The 18,360-nt window shown below is 45.4% G+C and overlaps 2 protein-coding genes across 2 annotated transcripts in view; one reads left to right on the forward strand and one right to left on the reverse strand.

The window, feature by feature from the left end:
- Positions 1–18,360, forward strand: part of LOC113015304 (uncharacterized) — a 325,186-nt gene that overhangs the window by 77,080 nt on the left and 229,746 nt on the right. The window lies entirely within an intron of this gene.
- Positions 491–18,360, reverse strand: part of tmem65 (transmembrane protein 65) — a 39,533-nt gene continuing 21,663 nt past the window's right edge. Inside the window, exons 2-7 of the mRNA XM_026156528.2 lie at positions 13,773–13,817; positions 12,752–12,819; positions 12,550–12,604; positions 6,009–6,051; positions 4,804–4,909; positions 491–4,336 (exon numbers count right to left, since the gene is read on the reverse strand). Coding sequence (XP_026012313.1) covers positions 4,226–4,336; positions 4,804–4,909; positions 6,009–6,051; positions 12,550–12,604; positions 12,752–12,819; positions 13,773–13,817 — 428 coding nt within the window. The 3' untranslated portion in view covers positions 491–4,225. The remainder of the gene's footprint in view (positions 4,337–4,803; positions 4,910–6,008; positions 6,052–12,549; positions 12,605–12,751; positions 12,820–13,772; positions 13,818–18,360) is intronic.

Here is an 18,360-nt window from a genome sequence, read left to right on the forward strand (position 1 = left end):
GCAGTCCAGAGCGCGGAAGAATAAGGATAAACCAAGATGGTAATCAGTGATGTGATGAGTCTTTATCCAGCGAGTGTGCAGAGATCCTCAGTCATACTCATGTCTGCTTCAAAACACCAAGCTGAGTGTTCGACCTCAGCAGACCTCATGACCAGTCAGTGATGTCGCTCGGCAGGTTTTGAGACACGCATACAAATGACGCGATTGGACTAGAGCGATGCTGTAACGACCCCACGCACATTAGGTGGTCCTCGATTGTAATGGGGAGCGAAACGCAGTCGAGCTGTGTAAGCAGGTACGAGTGGGAAAAGGGCTAAAAGTGACCTCACAGTGGCTACATCCATCTTTGCTTTACAGTCTGAGCTCATGATTCAAATGAACGTGAGCTCAGTCCTGCTCGCAGCAGCGTGCTCAGCCTGGAGTCCCCAATGAATGAATGAACGAGAGGTCAGTGAAGCATCACCTGCAGAGCCACAAGCAAACACTCGTATTCATTTACTTTTGTTTTAATTGCACATAATGTTGCAAAATACATCCACACATCATCCTTCAACAGTCCAGGTTGTTCGGTACATACTGTACATGCATCAGTGCGCAGCGGCTGTTCCAGACTGTCCACCAGATGGCAGCACAGCATTCCTTTACCCGACAGCCTTACATGACAAACTTCTTGTTTATAGGCTTCAAAGGATGACTTCACACAATTAAATGAAGGAAAATATCATCTTAAAAAAGCAAAACAAACAAAGTTTGATTAAAATCTTTTCCTCGTGTAAAATAAACACAAACATGAGATGACAGAAAAGCAAACGAGTTCTCTGAAGCATCCTCAGTTTTACCAGGTTCACTCAGACTTAACTAATCTGTCCTAATGAGACGGGCAGACAAAGAGCTCACTTCCCTCGAGGCTTTTACAGTTAATCCAACGACAAACTTGAATGTCTCCTGCAGTCGAGTCCAAACCCTCATTAAAACACCGTGCAAACATTTCTGTCTGAGCTCACAGCTCTTAATTCCTTTAATTCAGAGGATGCGTTGGGATTCGTGCTTAAAGCGTCTCCGTCCCTCTGAAGACAAACATTTCATAATCTGCTAGAAAAACAGCAGGACTCAAAACCACACATCACAGTTTTTATCAGGAAACTTGTGATGGCGGGAGGACGTCTGAAGAATGTAAGGCTGATAAAAACAAGATAATGATGCTGTGATGATCGACCTGGATCAACCTTCATCTCGCAACTGCTGAACCACACCGCAGCCAACGTTCTCTAATTATCCATCAGTTTGCTTTGGATTGCACAAAACATATTGAACAAAAACTGCACATTATTGCACTGATCAGACATCAAAGCCCAGCAGAGAACAGAGGGGTGGAGCCTATCCCAGCTGTCACAGGGTGACAGGTCGAGCACCTCGTAGGGAAAGATGTCTGATGTAGAATGAGCTGATAGAAGACTGCAGGAGGAAGAGAAGTCCTTCTAAACATCTAACAGCCTGAAAATACTCACTGTGTGTTTTAAGCAGCTGGCAAAGACATTTTCACCTATTAGAAACAAAAACAATCTGATTTTTGCCTCTAAAATGTGAGAATCTGAATTATCCAAGTAAGTCTCAGCAGTTCCTGGAATAATAAGATGATTTCTGACAGTTTGTTAAATCTAAAAATGATGAAGCTGCTGATCAATAAGAAAAGAGTCACTGTGGAAGCCCAAATCAAGCAGCAAACAAAACACTGAGACAGGAAGCTGGGGGCGCGGGCGTCTGAGGATGAAGAGGAGGAAACGCCTGACGTGGGTTCAGCGTCGTTATAAGAAGCACCTTAGAGGTCTGTCGACAGCTGGAGTGTTTAATGGTGACAAAGTCTGAGCCACTTCTCTGACTTTGAATCGCACCTTCTCAGGCACCATCTGCAGCTTCAAGTCATCAAACAAAAGCTAACAAAAAGAAGGAAAACCTGGATGCGAGTGAAGCGACCGTGTGAGAGAACGAAGGAAAAGATGGTGGAGAAAGTAAAACAAACAGATACAGAGCGACCTTGGAAAGCTCAGAACGGAGCCCAGAGCTGAAAATAGAAACTTCAGTTTCCCGAGTGTGCGCTGCCACTGAACGCCTCCTACATCTCTAAGCACTCATAAAAACCATCTGACGAGATTACAGAGCTACACAAGTTCATGCAAACACAGAAATCATTCCTCGAGGTAGCAGATGACACGTTTTCAGATTTGCAGGATGGCGGCGACTCGACGGGGAAGTCCGCTCGCTTCCAGAGCAAGTCGTGACAAAACACTTGTTGCTTTGACTCATGAATAAATAGTGTTTTTGGAGATGAAGTCTGTAAATGTATAAAGTGTCTGCTGAAGAGAAAATTTAAAAATTTGTGCTTTTTTCTTTTTTTTGTTCCTCCAATTAATCAGAGATCAAAACGAAACGTGAGCTAGTGTCTAAAACAGTCGCGTCCGTGTTTCTGCTGTCGGGATGGGAAACACTCGTCGCTGCTACAGCGCCGATGTCTGGGAAGAATAAACCACACCGGCGGTGCTGAGACTGCAGAGGGTTTCCCATCCTCCGAGCTGCCCGGGCGGATTTACACGAGCCGTCTGTGGGAGGGAAATCAAAGTTTTGTTCCACCAGAGAAGCATCGATTCTTCCCATCAGCCCCTGGGACCGAGTCGCAGAGAGGAAAGCCGAACATGTGAATTTCTGGGAACTCGACTAACATACTGATACGGGGGGAAAAAACTACTGGATTAAATGCCAAGCAGCGAAATCAGCACCAAGGTTACGCGTATGTTCGTTTTGCACAGGCCTCTCTCTCCAGGGTCTCCGCCAGCACCGCATCTCCCTTTTTATCAGGTTAAAATTAGGACACATCACAGCGTGAGACTCCAGGATCCCTTTTTTATGCTAAGCAACCTCTGACTGCTGAAACTGTGAAAGGAAATGTGGCGTCAAAACACCGCGTGCAGCAAAACCATTGAAACTGCTCCTGCAGCTTTACTTCGTATCCCTTTGTGAATTTCCACTTGTTCCCAGCTTCCGTGTGGTCTCCTCGCAGATTTGGGCGCTTTAGCTTCACACTGCACGGAGAGCTGAGCTGGTGATGTGACAGCGGGAACAGAGTCCAGGAGTGAATCCATTATTGTGGACGTTTGTGGTGCTGGAATAGTTGGAAAACATGCGGTTGGAGCACAAAGCGACAAACCTTCGATAAGCCATGAAACTGAATGTTTAAAACGTTTTGATTAACGGTGCAAATTCACGCACTGCACCGATCGGCTACCTGCTGCCCACCTGCAGTGACCTAGATCAGCTAAACAAGTTTTTACTACAAACACTGATAAAGTCATGCTGGTAACGAGCAGTGCACTGAGATCTGCAGCCTCACCTGGTCAGGTATGACCAACCGCTAACATCAGCAAGAGATTTTTGGATATTCATAAACTGATATGTGGGATTAAAGCGGAATAGCTGCTAAATTAAACCCAGTTTTCTATTTGTGCTGCTCAACAGAGGCGGAGCAGATTCTCATTTCAGATGATGTGTCACAAAGACGTGCTTTTACAGTCTGAGCCACATCCACACTGGGGCTGCAACAACATCAGATTTTTCACATTATCGTGATTTTAAATCAGCCTGAATTATCAATAAGGATCTTTTTGCTTTCAGTAAATCATATTTAATGCTTTCTCCTTTAGTGATGAGTCCCAATACATCCATACAGATGTGGTTCAGTGACTATTAGAACACTTTCTGCACAGGCAGAAACCCGTCACTGTGACCCATCACCTGGATTATGTCTCCTAGTTACTCCTAGCAGGCTTTCAGGGGGTCACGAGTGGACGTTATTGGCATTTATTGTGTGCTTTTCCTCTTTTTTGGCAAATAAATTACTCTGAAAATGTGCGTGCAGGGACTCTGCAGCCATAAAGATTATAACAACTATGCGGCCGTTTCCTCTCTGCTTTTGCGCCCAGAACACTGGGAATGGGACTGATATGAAGAATCGATGAGAATCGCAGCTTGAACCTCCCGCTGAACCAACAGATGCCGCTTTCTTGGAGCCGACGGTGTAAAAATAACTCTGGTCGCGGTCAGCGGCCAATTACGTTCCCTCAAACTGTACGCCGCCCGAGCAGGATGACAGAGAAACGTCCGACTGTAAATACTTTTTTTTTCTTTTCTTAGAGCTGTGACATCAGCAGTGTTATGAAGATGTAGTGGCGTGTTAGGAGGAGCCTGATGGCGCGTCGCCGTCCTCCTTCTCGTCGTCGTCGCCTAGGAAAAACAGCGGGAACATCCCCAAAATACAGCCGATGGACACGCCGATGGCCTTACCCTGCAGCAGGAGGCGAAGGAGAAATCATCAGAATCTGTTATCCTCAAACAGTCGGGTGTGCAGAGGTGAAACTAGCTTCGGAAAGTCTGGGCAGCGATGCTCTTATCTCAGGATACATGGATTATTCATGAGGCGGTAGTTTTAGCTTCCCTTTCATGCTCTTACACACCTCTGACAGGATCTGTTTGATACGAATAAACTCTGTTTCCTTATTTTAAACACTCATGTGGCTCCACCACAAACTTCCTGCATTTTCGCCCCTTTGAACATTATCTATTGTGATAAGTGCAGCTGATTATAATCAACACTTTATTTAATAACCTGGAAAAGTGGAGCGCCCTGCTTGCTCTGAGATAAAGAAGCATGAACTCCTGCTTCCTCTTCCTTCCCATTATCCCTCTTTTGTTGCCACTACGAATAAGAACATGAAGAGGATTTAAAAATAAGACCCAAAGGAAAAACCTCACCATGTGAGAGCTGAGCCTGGTCTGCCACATGTCCACCTGCTTGGGCGTCAGATCTGGAACCTGCATCCCCAGTTTGGAGGCCAGAACCTCCACATAACCTGCAAGACTTCACACAGACAACAAATGTGTGTTAATCGCTGCACAGGCATTTAGTGACATCACTTCACCCAAAAATAAAACACGTGCTCGTGGTTTTCCATCCATGTCCTTCATGTGCGAGTTGCCCAGTTTTGGGGACATCAGCTGTGGAGACGTCTGCGATAATTCCTGCAGAAACTGAAATCTGCGAAACGGGCCGATGCAGATCAAGTTTGCCAGCATTCAGTGCCAACGCTTTGCATGCTTTGGATGCTGGTTTAGCAGCTTTGTCTTCTTCCAGACGTTATTCAAACCAAGTAAAAACTTCCATAACTGCTCAACCAACCAAAGGGAGCGTGCAGCCAGCTCACATCCCAGCTCAGCTGAGGCTTACAGGGGTCAGAGGTCACAGTAATAGGAATAGGAAATCCCAGACAGTTTGTTCTGTTCATGTGGCTTCAGCGTTTTCAGTGGGAGAAATGTTTCATCACTCATCCAGGTGATTCTGCCTCGACATTTGTGCTGAACTACACACTCGGGATAAGGCTAGCCTTCTTCTGCACAACTGTTAGCGCAATTAAAAAGGCCGAACAGCAAAGTTTGAGCCTCTGAAGTGAAGATCCTGTTAACATAAACACTATATATACACACACACACACACTCAACAGTTTCATTTTCAAACCCGGAAAACAGGAAGAGCTCATAACATGTGTGTATTTTTGGATGTTTTAGTGCCGGAGTAACGATTAAAACTAAACCAGATCAGATCAACAGCTAAAAATCTGTTTTTCATTCAGACTGATTAAAACTGAAACACAGAGAAGCTTCACATCTCCTGTGTGAAGACATCTGCTGACTGCACACCTTCTTCAACACAAAACCGTCCTTTCAAAGATGATGTCAGACTTTAGTTACAGTGTAAACCTTTTACTACAGATAAATAAGAAAATAAAAGGTATTTAACACAGAAAAATCACCAAACTACAAAAACAGAAACACAACAGGACAAACTTCACGTCATTGATTGAAATCTTTGAGCAGTTCTAACTTGCTTTAAACAGACTTCACACAGTTCGCCCAGAATAAACCGAAAAGCCTCAGAGGCCGTTTATAAAGATGCTGCTTACCCGAGCCCCGCCAGATCTGAAACCAGGTTCCCCAGAGCCGCCGCTGCAAACACAAAGAGGCACACACTTTGGTTTCTGCTGCTCTCACAAAGAACAACAGCGAGCACAGTGACAGACACAAATGCATCAGACACACAGAAAAGAAATGCTGAGGATTTGTGAAACTCAATGATTTGATTTATGCAGATCTTAATATCTAATTATGAAAATAACGGCGTCATTTGTGATTTCTGTGAACAGTATCGATCTCTTTCAGACGCTCCTAAGTCATCTTCTCATTCCCAGAACTTTAACAGACTTTAAGAAGCTTTATAGTTTCAGAAAAACCAAACTCCTCCTGAGACTCTCACAGAAACACGAGGTTTATTCAGACTGAATCAGAAATCTGATAACCATCAAGTTCCTCTGGGAGGCCAGGCGCCAAAATCTCTGAAGGAAATCTGCTCACTGCTGTGCTGACGTCCATCAAACACAACTTAAGCCTGACACATTACACACACACACACACACGTATGCACACTCGCACACAAATGCATGCACACTCGCACACATAAATGCACTCACATGCACACACACACATACATGCACGTGCACACGCACGCACGCATGCGTGCACACATACATGCATGCACTCGCACATGCACACACACACACGCACATGCACACACACACACACACACTCGCACACATACATGCATGCACTCGCACATGCACACTTACATGCACGCACATGCACACATGCACGCACGCACATGCACACATGCGCACGCACACACGCACATGCGCACGCACACACGCACATGCACACACACGCACACACACGCACGCACACGCACACACACACGCACGCACACTCGCACACATACATGCATGCACTCGCACATGCACACTTACATGCACGCACATGCACACATGCACACACGCACATGCACACACACGCACGCACATGCACACACACACACACGCACGCACACGCGCACACACACACGCACGCACACTCGCACACATACATGCATGCACTCGCACATGCACACTTACATGCACACATGCACACACGCACATGCACACACGCACATGCACACACGCACATGCACACACGCACTCAAATCAAATCACTTTTATTGTCACATCACATGTGCAGGTACATTGGTACAGCACATGTGAGTGAAATTCTTGTGTGCGATCTTCACAAGCAACAGAGTTGTGCAAAATACAATAATGTAAACAAGCAAAATATACGAATGGCTACATCTGAAACTAATAAATATATGTACAATATATAATAGTATATGCAAAAATAAATAAAATAAATAAAATAATTTCTGGATGTGTATACTAAATGTTTTTCTATGTGTGTGTGTGCATACACATATTTTACAAATTAAATAGAGTCAACAATAAATAAAATATATAAAAATATACAGAGTTGAGACATGTGCAAAACAAGTGGCATTTATATACAGTGTGTAGTGCATAATGTTGAAGTTCCAGTAGTGAAGCTGAGGTGTCTATGACGTGTTCAGCAGTCTGATGGCCTGATGGAAGAAGCTGTCTCTCAGTCTGCTGGTACGGGACCGGATGCTGCAGAACCTCCTTCCTGATGGAAGCAGTCTGAACAGTTTATGGCTGGGGTGACTGGAGTCCTTGATGATCCTCCCCGCTTTCCTCAGGCACCGCTTCCTGTAGATGTCCTGGAGGGAGAGAAGCCTCCTCCAATTATCTGTTCAGAGCACCGCACTACTCTCTGGAGAGCTTTACGGTTGTAAGCGGTGCTGTTGCCGTACCAGGTGGTGATGCATCCAGTGAGGATGCTCTCAATGGCACAGTGATAGAAGGTCCTGAGGATGCGGGGGCTCATGCCGAATCTTTTCAGTCTCCTGAGAAAGAAGAGGCGCTGCTGCGCCTTCTTCACTGTTTTGTTTGTGTGTACTGACCACGTAAGATCCTCAGCCAGATGTACACCAAGGAAGCGGAAGCTGCTCACTCTCTCCACAGCAGCGCCGTTGATGGTGATGGGGGTGTGTACTTCTCTGCACCTCCGGAAGTCCACTATCAACTCCTTTGTCTTTGCGACGTTGAGGGTGAGATGGTTGTCTTGACACCAGTGGGTCAGGGCGCTGACCTCCTCCCTGTAAGCCGTCTCATCACCGTTGGTGATAAGACCCACCACTGTAGTGTCGTCCGCAAACTTCACAATGATGTTGGAGTTGTTAGTGGCTGTGCAGTGCACACACACACACACAAGCACTCATTCACACATACATGCACGCACATGCACACATGCACACGAACGCACACACACACACGCACGCAAGCACACATACATGCACGCACATGCACACGGACACACACACACACACACACACACACACATACACACACACACACACACACATGCACACACACGAACGCACACACACACACGCACGCAAGCACACACACACGCACGCAAGCACACACACATACATGCACGCACATGCACACACACACACTCGCACACATACATGCACGCACGCACGCACACACACGGACGCACATGCACACACACACACACACACATACACGCACAAACTTCCCAATTCAGTGAAAGCTTCATCTGATCTTTTCTGGACCCAAAAGTGCATCGACAGGGAAGTGAGTCGAGGTCGCACTCGTCTTAGTCGCATCAGGAAGTGTGACAAGAAGTCAGGCTGAGACTCTGCTTCTGCTTTTCACGGCGTTAAAACACTTTGAAATTCTTTATTCAGCTCAAAAACCAGAGAAATAAGCAAAGTGTAATTTCTTATATCAAAGACGATCAGAAATGCAGGAAATGGAAAACGATGAATGGAATAAGGAGTCATGAATCATGTACATCTGAAACCATCACTCATGTGTTCCAGTGCAGTGTCGTTCTCACTGATGATGTCAGTGCTGCTGATAAAACACTGGGTCTGATTTAGCAGCAGTGCATTAACTGGACGTCTGCTGAGACTGTTTCTCCTTTTCCTATTGGCTGCTCTCTCTCCTAATGCCTAAACGCTCCTGTGAGGTCTTCCACTCCTCCTGCCTGGCAGCTCCAGCATCAGCATCCCTCACCACTACAGATCAGTGTTACCTGCACACAGTCCACAGAGACTCCTGCCTGACCTCATCCATCAGCCTGTCCATCACTACGTTAAACCTCACCACCGTCTCTTTGTCCTCATACCTGTCCTGCACCACTCTCACATACGTCTCCGCCACGCTGACCTCCTCACGCAGTACCATCGTCACAGTGAAGCTCCTTCTCTGTACTCCTCCAGCCTCACCCTCAAACTTCACATCTCAGCATGAAGCCACACCGCTGCTCGCTGACAGCCGCCTCTCTTCAACAGCTTTTTCCCATATCTTCATCGCACGGCTCATCAACTTCATTACTTTGATCCACATGTTTGATCTGACCAACATTTCACACCGGATGCCCGGTGCTTGGAAGCAGCGCGGTGAGTACGCAGGAGATTGTTTATCTTCTGTAAACAGCCTGATGTTTCCCACACTCAGCAGACTTCTTTCTTTTTTCAATGAGTTTTGGAACAAAGTGCATTTTTGCACAATAATGAAACTCTCGATTAATGCTCGGACTTTTATCCGGACTTTTTTTGATTAAACTTTTATCATGATAAAATGTCCTAATTTCCCCATTAATCATTTAATTTAAAGTAAGCTCCCATACTTATTTAATTGTAAAGATGAATCTGAGCCACATTTGAATACAGCTAAAGCATCCAAATAACAGATTAAAAAGTACCGTGATCACCATCTGTGACATCGTCCTCCTTTTTCTGTATTTAATGCATGTTACATAAATCCTAACGCACTGCTTGCTTCTCCAAACATCCTAATTACACCCACGGCGTGTGGGGGAGATGGAGTGTGAAGAAGATCTTCCCGGATGTGTCCTTTTAACTCTTTTACAGACGCTTCCACCTGAGAAAGACTCCGGGGAAAAGTCTCGATGCAGGGATTTTACATCCCATCTGGTCCGGGAGTGCTACAGCATCCCCCAAGAGGAGCTGCAGGAAATATTCAGGCATCTGTTTCTCCTGCAGGAAACTGACAGCTGATTAAAGTTCAAATCTAACAGCACAAACATTTACCTGATGCTGAGGACGCACGCTTCCCTCGACAACAAGCTCCTTTTTAAGGAAGCCTTTAGAAACCCACCCACACATCACGCCCTGAACAGATAAGTGCATATACCTACAAGTGTGCAGTGCCAAGTGGCCCACATACATCTCTGCATACTCACTAATGATGAAAAAGCAGAGCGAGTGTCCAAACAACACATCAAAGCAGAAACAGGGGAATCAGCAGGAGCGAGAAGGAGTGAAGGTTTTCGAGGATCAAAGAGCACCTTTGGAAAAGACTCCCGTCAGCTTCTTTGTCTTCTGCTTTCATGGTTTCACTGTCAGCAAAATCGGCTTTGCAACAACTCCAGCTCACTGACAGTACACCACAGCTCTGAATAATTAACGCTGTGGACTGCAGCGTGGAGGAAAATGCATTTGTTCATTGAAACTATAAAGCGTGTTTGTTTTGCCTTCAGGGAATCTGGAGGATTAAAAAGAGACGAAGCTTGAAGCTGAACGTGCACGAACGTTCCTGCAGGAGCTGAAAGTCCAGATGGACACCTTCCCCTCAAAGAGAAGCTCCTTGATGGCCAAGAGGAGGTGAGACGGTGAAACTAGCTGGCCTTGTTTCACCCAGAGCTGGGAGAAGACACGGGAGTCAAAGGTGCCAGCCCCCAAAATCTAACATAAACCCTGCAGGGTGGACAGCGATGACGCGGACGCGTCAGAGCCTGGATGGATGGAGACGTCACAGCAGAGCTATTGATCTACAGCCCGTCTTCAGCCTCCGATTTGCACTTTGCAGAGGAAAATGGAGCCAGGTATCCATGGAAACTGAATAATCGCGCGGGGAAGAGGGGGGAGAAGGCGAGCTCGGGTGCCTTTATGGTTTCGCAGAGCAATAAAAACCCAAACTGAGAACCGCAACAGGAGACGGGGTGACGGCGGGATCTGTCGCAATAAGCGGCAACAATTCTGTAGAATCAAGTGTAAGCGCTGGTGGCGGCGCGGGAGCTGCGCAAGCAATAAAAACGTCTTCCAGGTGAAGCCTGATGGAGAAGCCAACACTGCAGGTGCTGTGAAAGCAATCACACCTGGGAGGATTTTATGTGGGACTCTAACCTGGTGACAGGATGATTTTCTGGAAGGATTGTGCTTCCTTTATCTCCTCGTTTAGAACTACATCAACTTATGACTTTCCTGCTGGGCTGCTCTGTTGTTATTGCTTTAATGCCAGTGGCACAGGGGGGTGGACTGCTGCCCATTTCAGACTAAATACAAGTTGTTTTCCTTCACTGAAGCCCTGAACTTTGCTAGATATCACCGGGAAGAAGCTGCGCATCCTGTAACTTTCACTTAGGTGTTCACTTAGGAAATGGAAGGAGTTCTGTAAACTCTGCACCAGGCCTCTCAAACTCCAGTCCTCCAGGGCTGGTGTCCTGAAACTTTCAAGTGTCCGTGCTGCAATTAGTAGGTCACTAGCAAGACTTGACTGCATGCTGAGGTGGCAATGCAGCCATTTGACTCATGTCAGCAGGCAGGCACATGGAGAAGTTTCAGGACACCAGCCTTAAATTCGTGGTGATATTTTGACTTAAGATCCACTCTGTAGTCCACATGTTGTCCTGACATTCAATCTCAAATCTCACTTTATCTGGTAAACAAAAAAACGTTTCTCAGCATCTTTGGCTTTGGTTGTTTTTTATTACGAATGCTAAAAGTTCATTTCCCATAACCTGAGATAAGCACCAGCATCATGTGCTGAGAGACGTTCCCAGCAGAAACAGTTTCTCAGTCTTATCTGTCGTCTGCTTCAGCGGCGTTTTTACAGCCACGCTGGGAGCAGCTAACGAGCTTCTTCCTCTCCTCCTTTTTCCTCTTTTTATGGCGCTGCGAACATTAAGATTACGATCTACTGTTTCAGACTACTATAAAGATAATTACTGGAGTTAGATATTTGTAGTTTTAAAGTATCACCCTGTACTGCGAGACCCTACGGCCAGGCTGAGGTGCACACTGAACGACCCTGAACGATATAAAAAGATTTGCTGAGATCGACAGATTTTCACTGCATGAGGCTGAAAACAGAGAAAACTCAACTCTGATCGAAGGTGAAGGTTTTGATGTGGCCACACCCTCCTCTCCTCCTCATCCATCAAAGCTTCGCAGCTTCTACCGGCTATTCGAGTGGGAACGCTCCTCAGTGGAGTTTCATAAATCAGGGATTTGAGGGTTCATATGTACATATATTAACACATATTTGCTGTAAAGCGGAGAAATGAATCATGTCACGCATGAGAAATGGGAGCAGAAAGTTGCTTTGCTTGGTTATCCAATCAAAACTTTCTACATTAATCAATTAAAATATTCATTAGAAATGAGCTCAAGAAGGCCAACAAGATAACGAAGTCATTTTAGGTTTACGCGACTCATCGCCGCTCGGCTCTTACCAGCCATGGTGGAGATCCCCAGAGTGACTCCGATGGAAAGTTCGATTTGAGTTCCCTGGAGAATGAAAGAGAAAGAGGTGAAACGCTCATCCCGACTCAGAGTTAGCACATCGGGAAGAGCAGACAGAAGGAAATTACAGCCTTAATGCAGAGATAAGACTACAGGCGACTAATTCCTGCAAAATGAGATTCAAATACTTACTGCTGCAATCATGATGGCATTATCCAGAAAGCCAAATCCAACAAAGGGGATGGCGTTGTGGAGTAAAACTGCAAATTAACAGAAGGAAAATGAGAAACGTGGAAAGCACAGAACAGATTTATTTGAATGTAACTTGGAATAATTTGCACAGTGAACAGCTTCCCTGTATCTGTGATAACGGTTTGTTTACAGGAGACCCGTTCTGCTCATTTCCACCTGCATATTTATATTAACTGGCTCTGTAAGATTATCTTTGCATCACTCAGACAAAACAGTCCTTATGCATCTTAAACCTGGCCTCGGTGACGCCCTTCAGTTCAAGGCTTTGCGAATATCTGCTTTTTAAGGCTGCTTCTTTTAAAGAAGACTAACTGATCATCTTTGATAAGAGCAGCATCCACTGTAACAGCAGAATAGTTAATAAAGCTAATTATTGATTTTAACTTCATATTTCTATTCGAGACATTATATGTGGGAAGCATTCAAAGACAGTCCAGGGCAAAGTGTCTTAAACCTGCACTCCTTCTAATCACCAGCAGGAGGCGACTCCTCTGGCTCGCTTGATTCGTGACCTCGGTAAACATGATCATGGGCTCAAAATTATCTTCATTTTGTGAATTTCAGTCCCAGTTTGAGTTGGACAGACGATAAAGAAGGTCTGCTTATTAGCTAAAGACATGTCGTTAGCCGTGTCCTTCGGCTCAGTCGGGAAAGCAGCCACTCTTCACTCCTCCCCTCACAGGACAGGCAGAATTAATCGGTTACGTCCATCTTTTTTATACAGTATCATTAAAATCTGTCTGATTGGTGATTCTGTGCATGCATTTTTAATGTCCCGGTGACCAATGACAGTCACTTGTGAGGACACACAAGCCGGTCCTCACAAATTTGAAGCATTTTTGAGACTCAAAATGTGGTTTTAGTGTCAGGGTCACAGTTCGGTTATGGTTAGGGTAAGCAGCATATAAATACACACGTGTGTGTGCGCGCACACGTATGTGTGTTTGTTTTAATCTCTCACCGTATCTGATCTGGGCTGCCGTCGGCGGCGAGGGCTCCACTTCATCTGAGAACAAAAAAAAAGCAAAGAGAAAATCAGAGTTTCACTCATTAACTGCTGAGGTTTGACTTCAAGTGTCTGCAGCAGCATGGAGACGCAGCCAGAGACACGCATGCACTTCTTTAGAACTTCAACTTTAATCATGGAGCTCATCAGTGTGAGGTGCAATGATTAAACGCTCACACCACCACCCCACGTTTCATTTATGCAAATATAAACCAAAAGGAATTTAAATCGAGTTAAAACACCAAGACGAGGCCACTTTTGTGTTTATGGCTCATGCTGTGTATGCTGCGCAGTGGATTCCCACTCTGAGTTGGGTGGGTCTGTCACCAGCCACAGCAGCTGGTCATTTACTTGCATTGCAGGACTAACACAGGGACAGGTGTCCACTCACAGCACGTTCACAATGACTAAGCTAACGCTGATGCCTGTGGACGGTGAGAGGAAAGCTGGAGTCCTCGGAGAAAACCAACGGAGGCACAGGGAGAACTCCACACAACAGAAGCTTCTTACTGTGAGGCAACAACGCTAACCGCTGCACCACCGAGCCATCGAGAAGGAAATCCTGTTTCCAAATAACGTTCTTTTCCCCCCAAACTTGATATTGTTTCTGCTGCTCTCTAACAGCCACAAACTCAGGTATCAAAGGGCTTCAAATATGAAAATAATGCATAAAAACCACAGTTAACTACCAGCAGATTCACTGAAACTCTGCGAGAGCGGCTTTCTGACGTCCATCCACAGACTGGCTAATCTCACGTGTTGGTTTGGTCCTCTCACCTTAATTGGTGCGAGGAGCAGCAGACTGGCTGGTGTGTGGAGCGCCCTCGAGAGACGCTGAGATAACTCGACAGAAGTGTGCCACTGGAGCAGACCGCACTCTCGGCCAGAGTCCAATTACAGGAGCGGGTCGATTACTGCGACGCATCAATTTCCCGACCTCTGCCTGTGCGTCTGTATGCTCCTCACACACTAGCTTCACCAAGTTTTCCTCCTGTTCTTAGAGCAGACAGTTTTCTCTGTGCACCCTCGGCTCTGAGGGACTGTGAGGCAAGAAGCCTCAGGTTAGACTCGTTTCCCCAAAAATAATTGTTTAATAAGTTTATATCCTTAAATGTGTGCAACCTCACACAAACAATGATTCGCAGCCTCCTCAGACTGAGGCAGCATTAATGTATCGCTGGTATCACAGATACATGTTTTCTCTGCCGCTGTCATAAGATAAGCAGATGAAGAGAAGTAATAAGAACAATATTTTATTTCTGTCAGCCCGAAACAATCAGCTGAGGGAAAGAAAATGAAGATTATTTCCTTCATTTTCTGTTTCTCGTTTTAAAGCCACACACAGAACATGATCAGAAAGCACAAACAATAAAAGATCATGGACACGAACATGAGCTGTGGATAACCTTCTTTAGTTTGATTTAGTAAACTGGATGGAAACTTAAATGTTGCTCCATGTTCAGTTTTAACTGGGAGGGCAGTGAAATGTTCAAGACCGATGATCAATATTTGATTTGGATATGCAGGAAACCAGTGCCAGCAACTGGGCTGATGGGATCCACATCCCTGATCTTAGAAACATCCTGTAGCTGCTTAGTTTAGTTGAAGAGGAGAAAATAGAATAAAAGAAAGCCTGTGCCCTCCTTATTCAACCTAACATCCAATTACCACAAACCTCCAGCCTTTGTATTTGACTCTGAACAACTTCTCACGAGGAAAAAGAAAAAACATTCATACTGCAAGAAAAAGAAATCCTTCAGCTGAGGAAACCAGCGTCTACAAATTAAAGCTTCTCCGAAGGATCCGACGCTTCCTTCTGCTTCCTCACTGAAAGCTCAATAAGCCAAAGTTGCCAAGCAACAAAATCCCGTTCCAGTCAGCGAGGCCAGGCCTTAGCAACAACATTCATCCAGGAAGTAACTCGGCTGAAGGGTGTGAAGGAATGTAACAGGTACAAAATGTCACTCTTCACTCATCTTTAACACAACAGGATGCCTCTGAAGTGTAAGGAGAGCCTCTCACACATCAGCACTGACAGCTTCCACTACAACAGCAGCAGTCGATCCCTCGCAGGCATGGAAAGCACTGCTGGCTTTATTTTGGAGGTGTAATATTAAAAAGGAACGACAGGTGAGAGGCTGAGACGTGAATGTGTGATCCTGCCAATCAAGCGAACTGACTGATGCTCATTAAAATTCAAGCAAATGACCAGAAAACCAACTGAACTCTGAGATATTTGAGAATTCTGCAGTGTTTCCCGCCAACTGAACGGCTTTTTGTGCTGTCAGCATATGTGAGTTTGCTGGGACGTACTTGTGTCCAAGTGGCATGAATATCATCAGATGGTGAGCTCGAGGCGCTGCGTAGATGCCCGAGTACCTGCCAAGTTTCGTCTGACCATATGGACTCATCAGCAGGGCATTATGATTAAGGGTGTGCATGACCGGATAACTACATGTTTTAATGTTGCAGCCTTTGCTAGAAACACTAAAACACCGTAAAAAGATGCAACAATGCTACGACCACCAGCACTGGTCTGCAGTACTTTGATATAAAGACTGATGTCAGCTCGGTCAGAATAAACTGGAATGTCACCAAATCAGTCGAGGTGACATGTGACCACATTCTGCACAGAGGAGTGGACGCGAGCGTGGAAGAAGTACTGCCCCTCAGGTTAGTGCTCAGTTTTAGTCAAATAGACGTTTTTTGTGTGTTAGACGTTGAAACAAGAACAAATTAGTTACAATACACCAGCTACACACTGGCCTTTTAGGCAGACTTCAAAGAAGTAAAACAAGAATGAATGTTTGATCATGAGGTCTGCAACCGTATAGTTCTGTTATACTCTGTTGTGGTGTGCAGAAAAGAACTTAATTATTCCACTTACAGGTTTGTACATTTGTACTTTGTGACAAATAACTGAGGTTGAGTAGTTCTGGGAACAAGTCTGCAAAAATCCCAAACTTCACCCGATTAAATTCAGTCAACCTCACGATCGAGAGCATGTTCTCTGCGCGTGCAGACAGACTGGGATCGCTGGAATCACTCATTCGGGGTCCCATTCTGACCAGTTACACTGTGCACTTCAGACCTCAAACTGGTGCAGACAGCAAACATCGACTTCTGGTTTAATTGGACCCAAGTTTCCTGTGGAGGAACATCTCTGGAGAGGCCCGTCTGGCTGCAGCGGAGACGTTTTCAGTTCACAGCTTTCAGGCCTGAAGGCAGCACGTCAGGCGAAGAGTGCGAGCGCGTATTTATATATTTGTGGGGACCACAAATTGGAAGTTTACTATACTTGTGGGGACCAACAGCCCTTATGGGGACCAAAATCCTGGTTCCCACAAGTCTGAAGGCATTTTTGAGAGCTATGGTTATGTTAGGTATTCATTTTTCATGGTTAGGGTTAGGGGCTGTCCCCACAAGATATGAATACCTGATGTGCGTGTGTGTGCGTGGGATATCCACTGAATGTCAATGAGAGGATCTGGTGGAGCTGCAGGTTCAATCCGATGTGATTTATTCAGATAATGTTCTGATTATACTCGCACGCAGGGCCGCCTCGCTCTTCACACAATCACTGGAGTTTTCATTATGCAAACATCTCAGGAGCTTGTGTCTCACAATTTATTGTGTTCATCGAGAGTGTCACACTTCATTAGTAATTCATAGAGTGAGTATTTACACTTTTACTTTTAAAGAAGTCCATGCAAAGAGAAAAGAGAAAGAAATGATAATAAACTCTGTGTACTTCAGCAGCATTATGAATTGCAGATTTTGTGCTCTGGCAGCAATAATTTCCCCTGACAGATGATACACTTAAAAAAAGCTCAAACCTGACCTTAAGCCTAATTATTATAAAGCACTAATTGATCTCTAAAGTTAACCAAAACTAAATAAAAGCTTTGAGCAGGTCCAGCCAGTGAGACCTTTAATCTTAGAGCTGATCAATGAACCTATAACAGATTAATCTGAGGAGCACGGCGGTACAGTCTGCTGTGAAAGGCTGGGCCTTCATTAAACACACTTTGATCTCAGCAGCTTTCAACACTTCTTTGATCAGAGAGGCCAGCGTTCAGTTTGAGTGTCTCAGAGGGCGATACCTCCAGTTTCATCAAACTGGGAGGGTGAAGGCCACACGTGTGTACACCGTGTTTAATCTCTGTCAACAGATGTGCGACATAAATATGTAGGATCACAACATCTTTGGTTCCCGTTTGCAGTTCAGGTAATACTGCTGAGTTTGTGCAGGCTTGGACTGGATGCAGAGAAACAGACCACGAGAAGGACAGAATAAATACTGCATTTATTAAAACGCAATCTGAAAACCATCAGTAATGTGTTTACATTCATAAACAATGGAGGGCACACAGAACACCATCTGCTGTGTGGAGATGCCCTGGCTACACTGAAAGCTGGCAGCTGAGCTGCCCACAGAGGCTAACCACAGGAACACGCTGGGAACACGCTGGGAACACGCTGGGAACACGCTGGGAACACGCTGGGAACACGCTGGGAACACGCTGGGAACACGCTGGGAACA

The sequence above is a fragment of the Astatotilapia calliptera genome, chromosome 22, assembly GCF_964374335.1.
Source record: "Astatotilapia calliptera chromosome 22, fAstCal68.1, whole genome shotgun sequence".
NCBI classification, from domain to species: Eukaryota; Metazoa; Chordata; class Actinopteri; order Cichliformes; family Cichlidae; genus Astatotilapia; species Astatotilapia calliptera.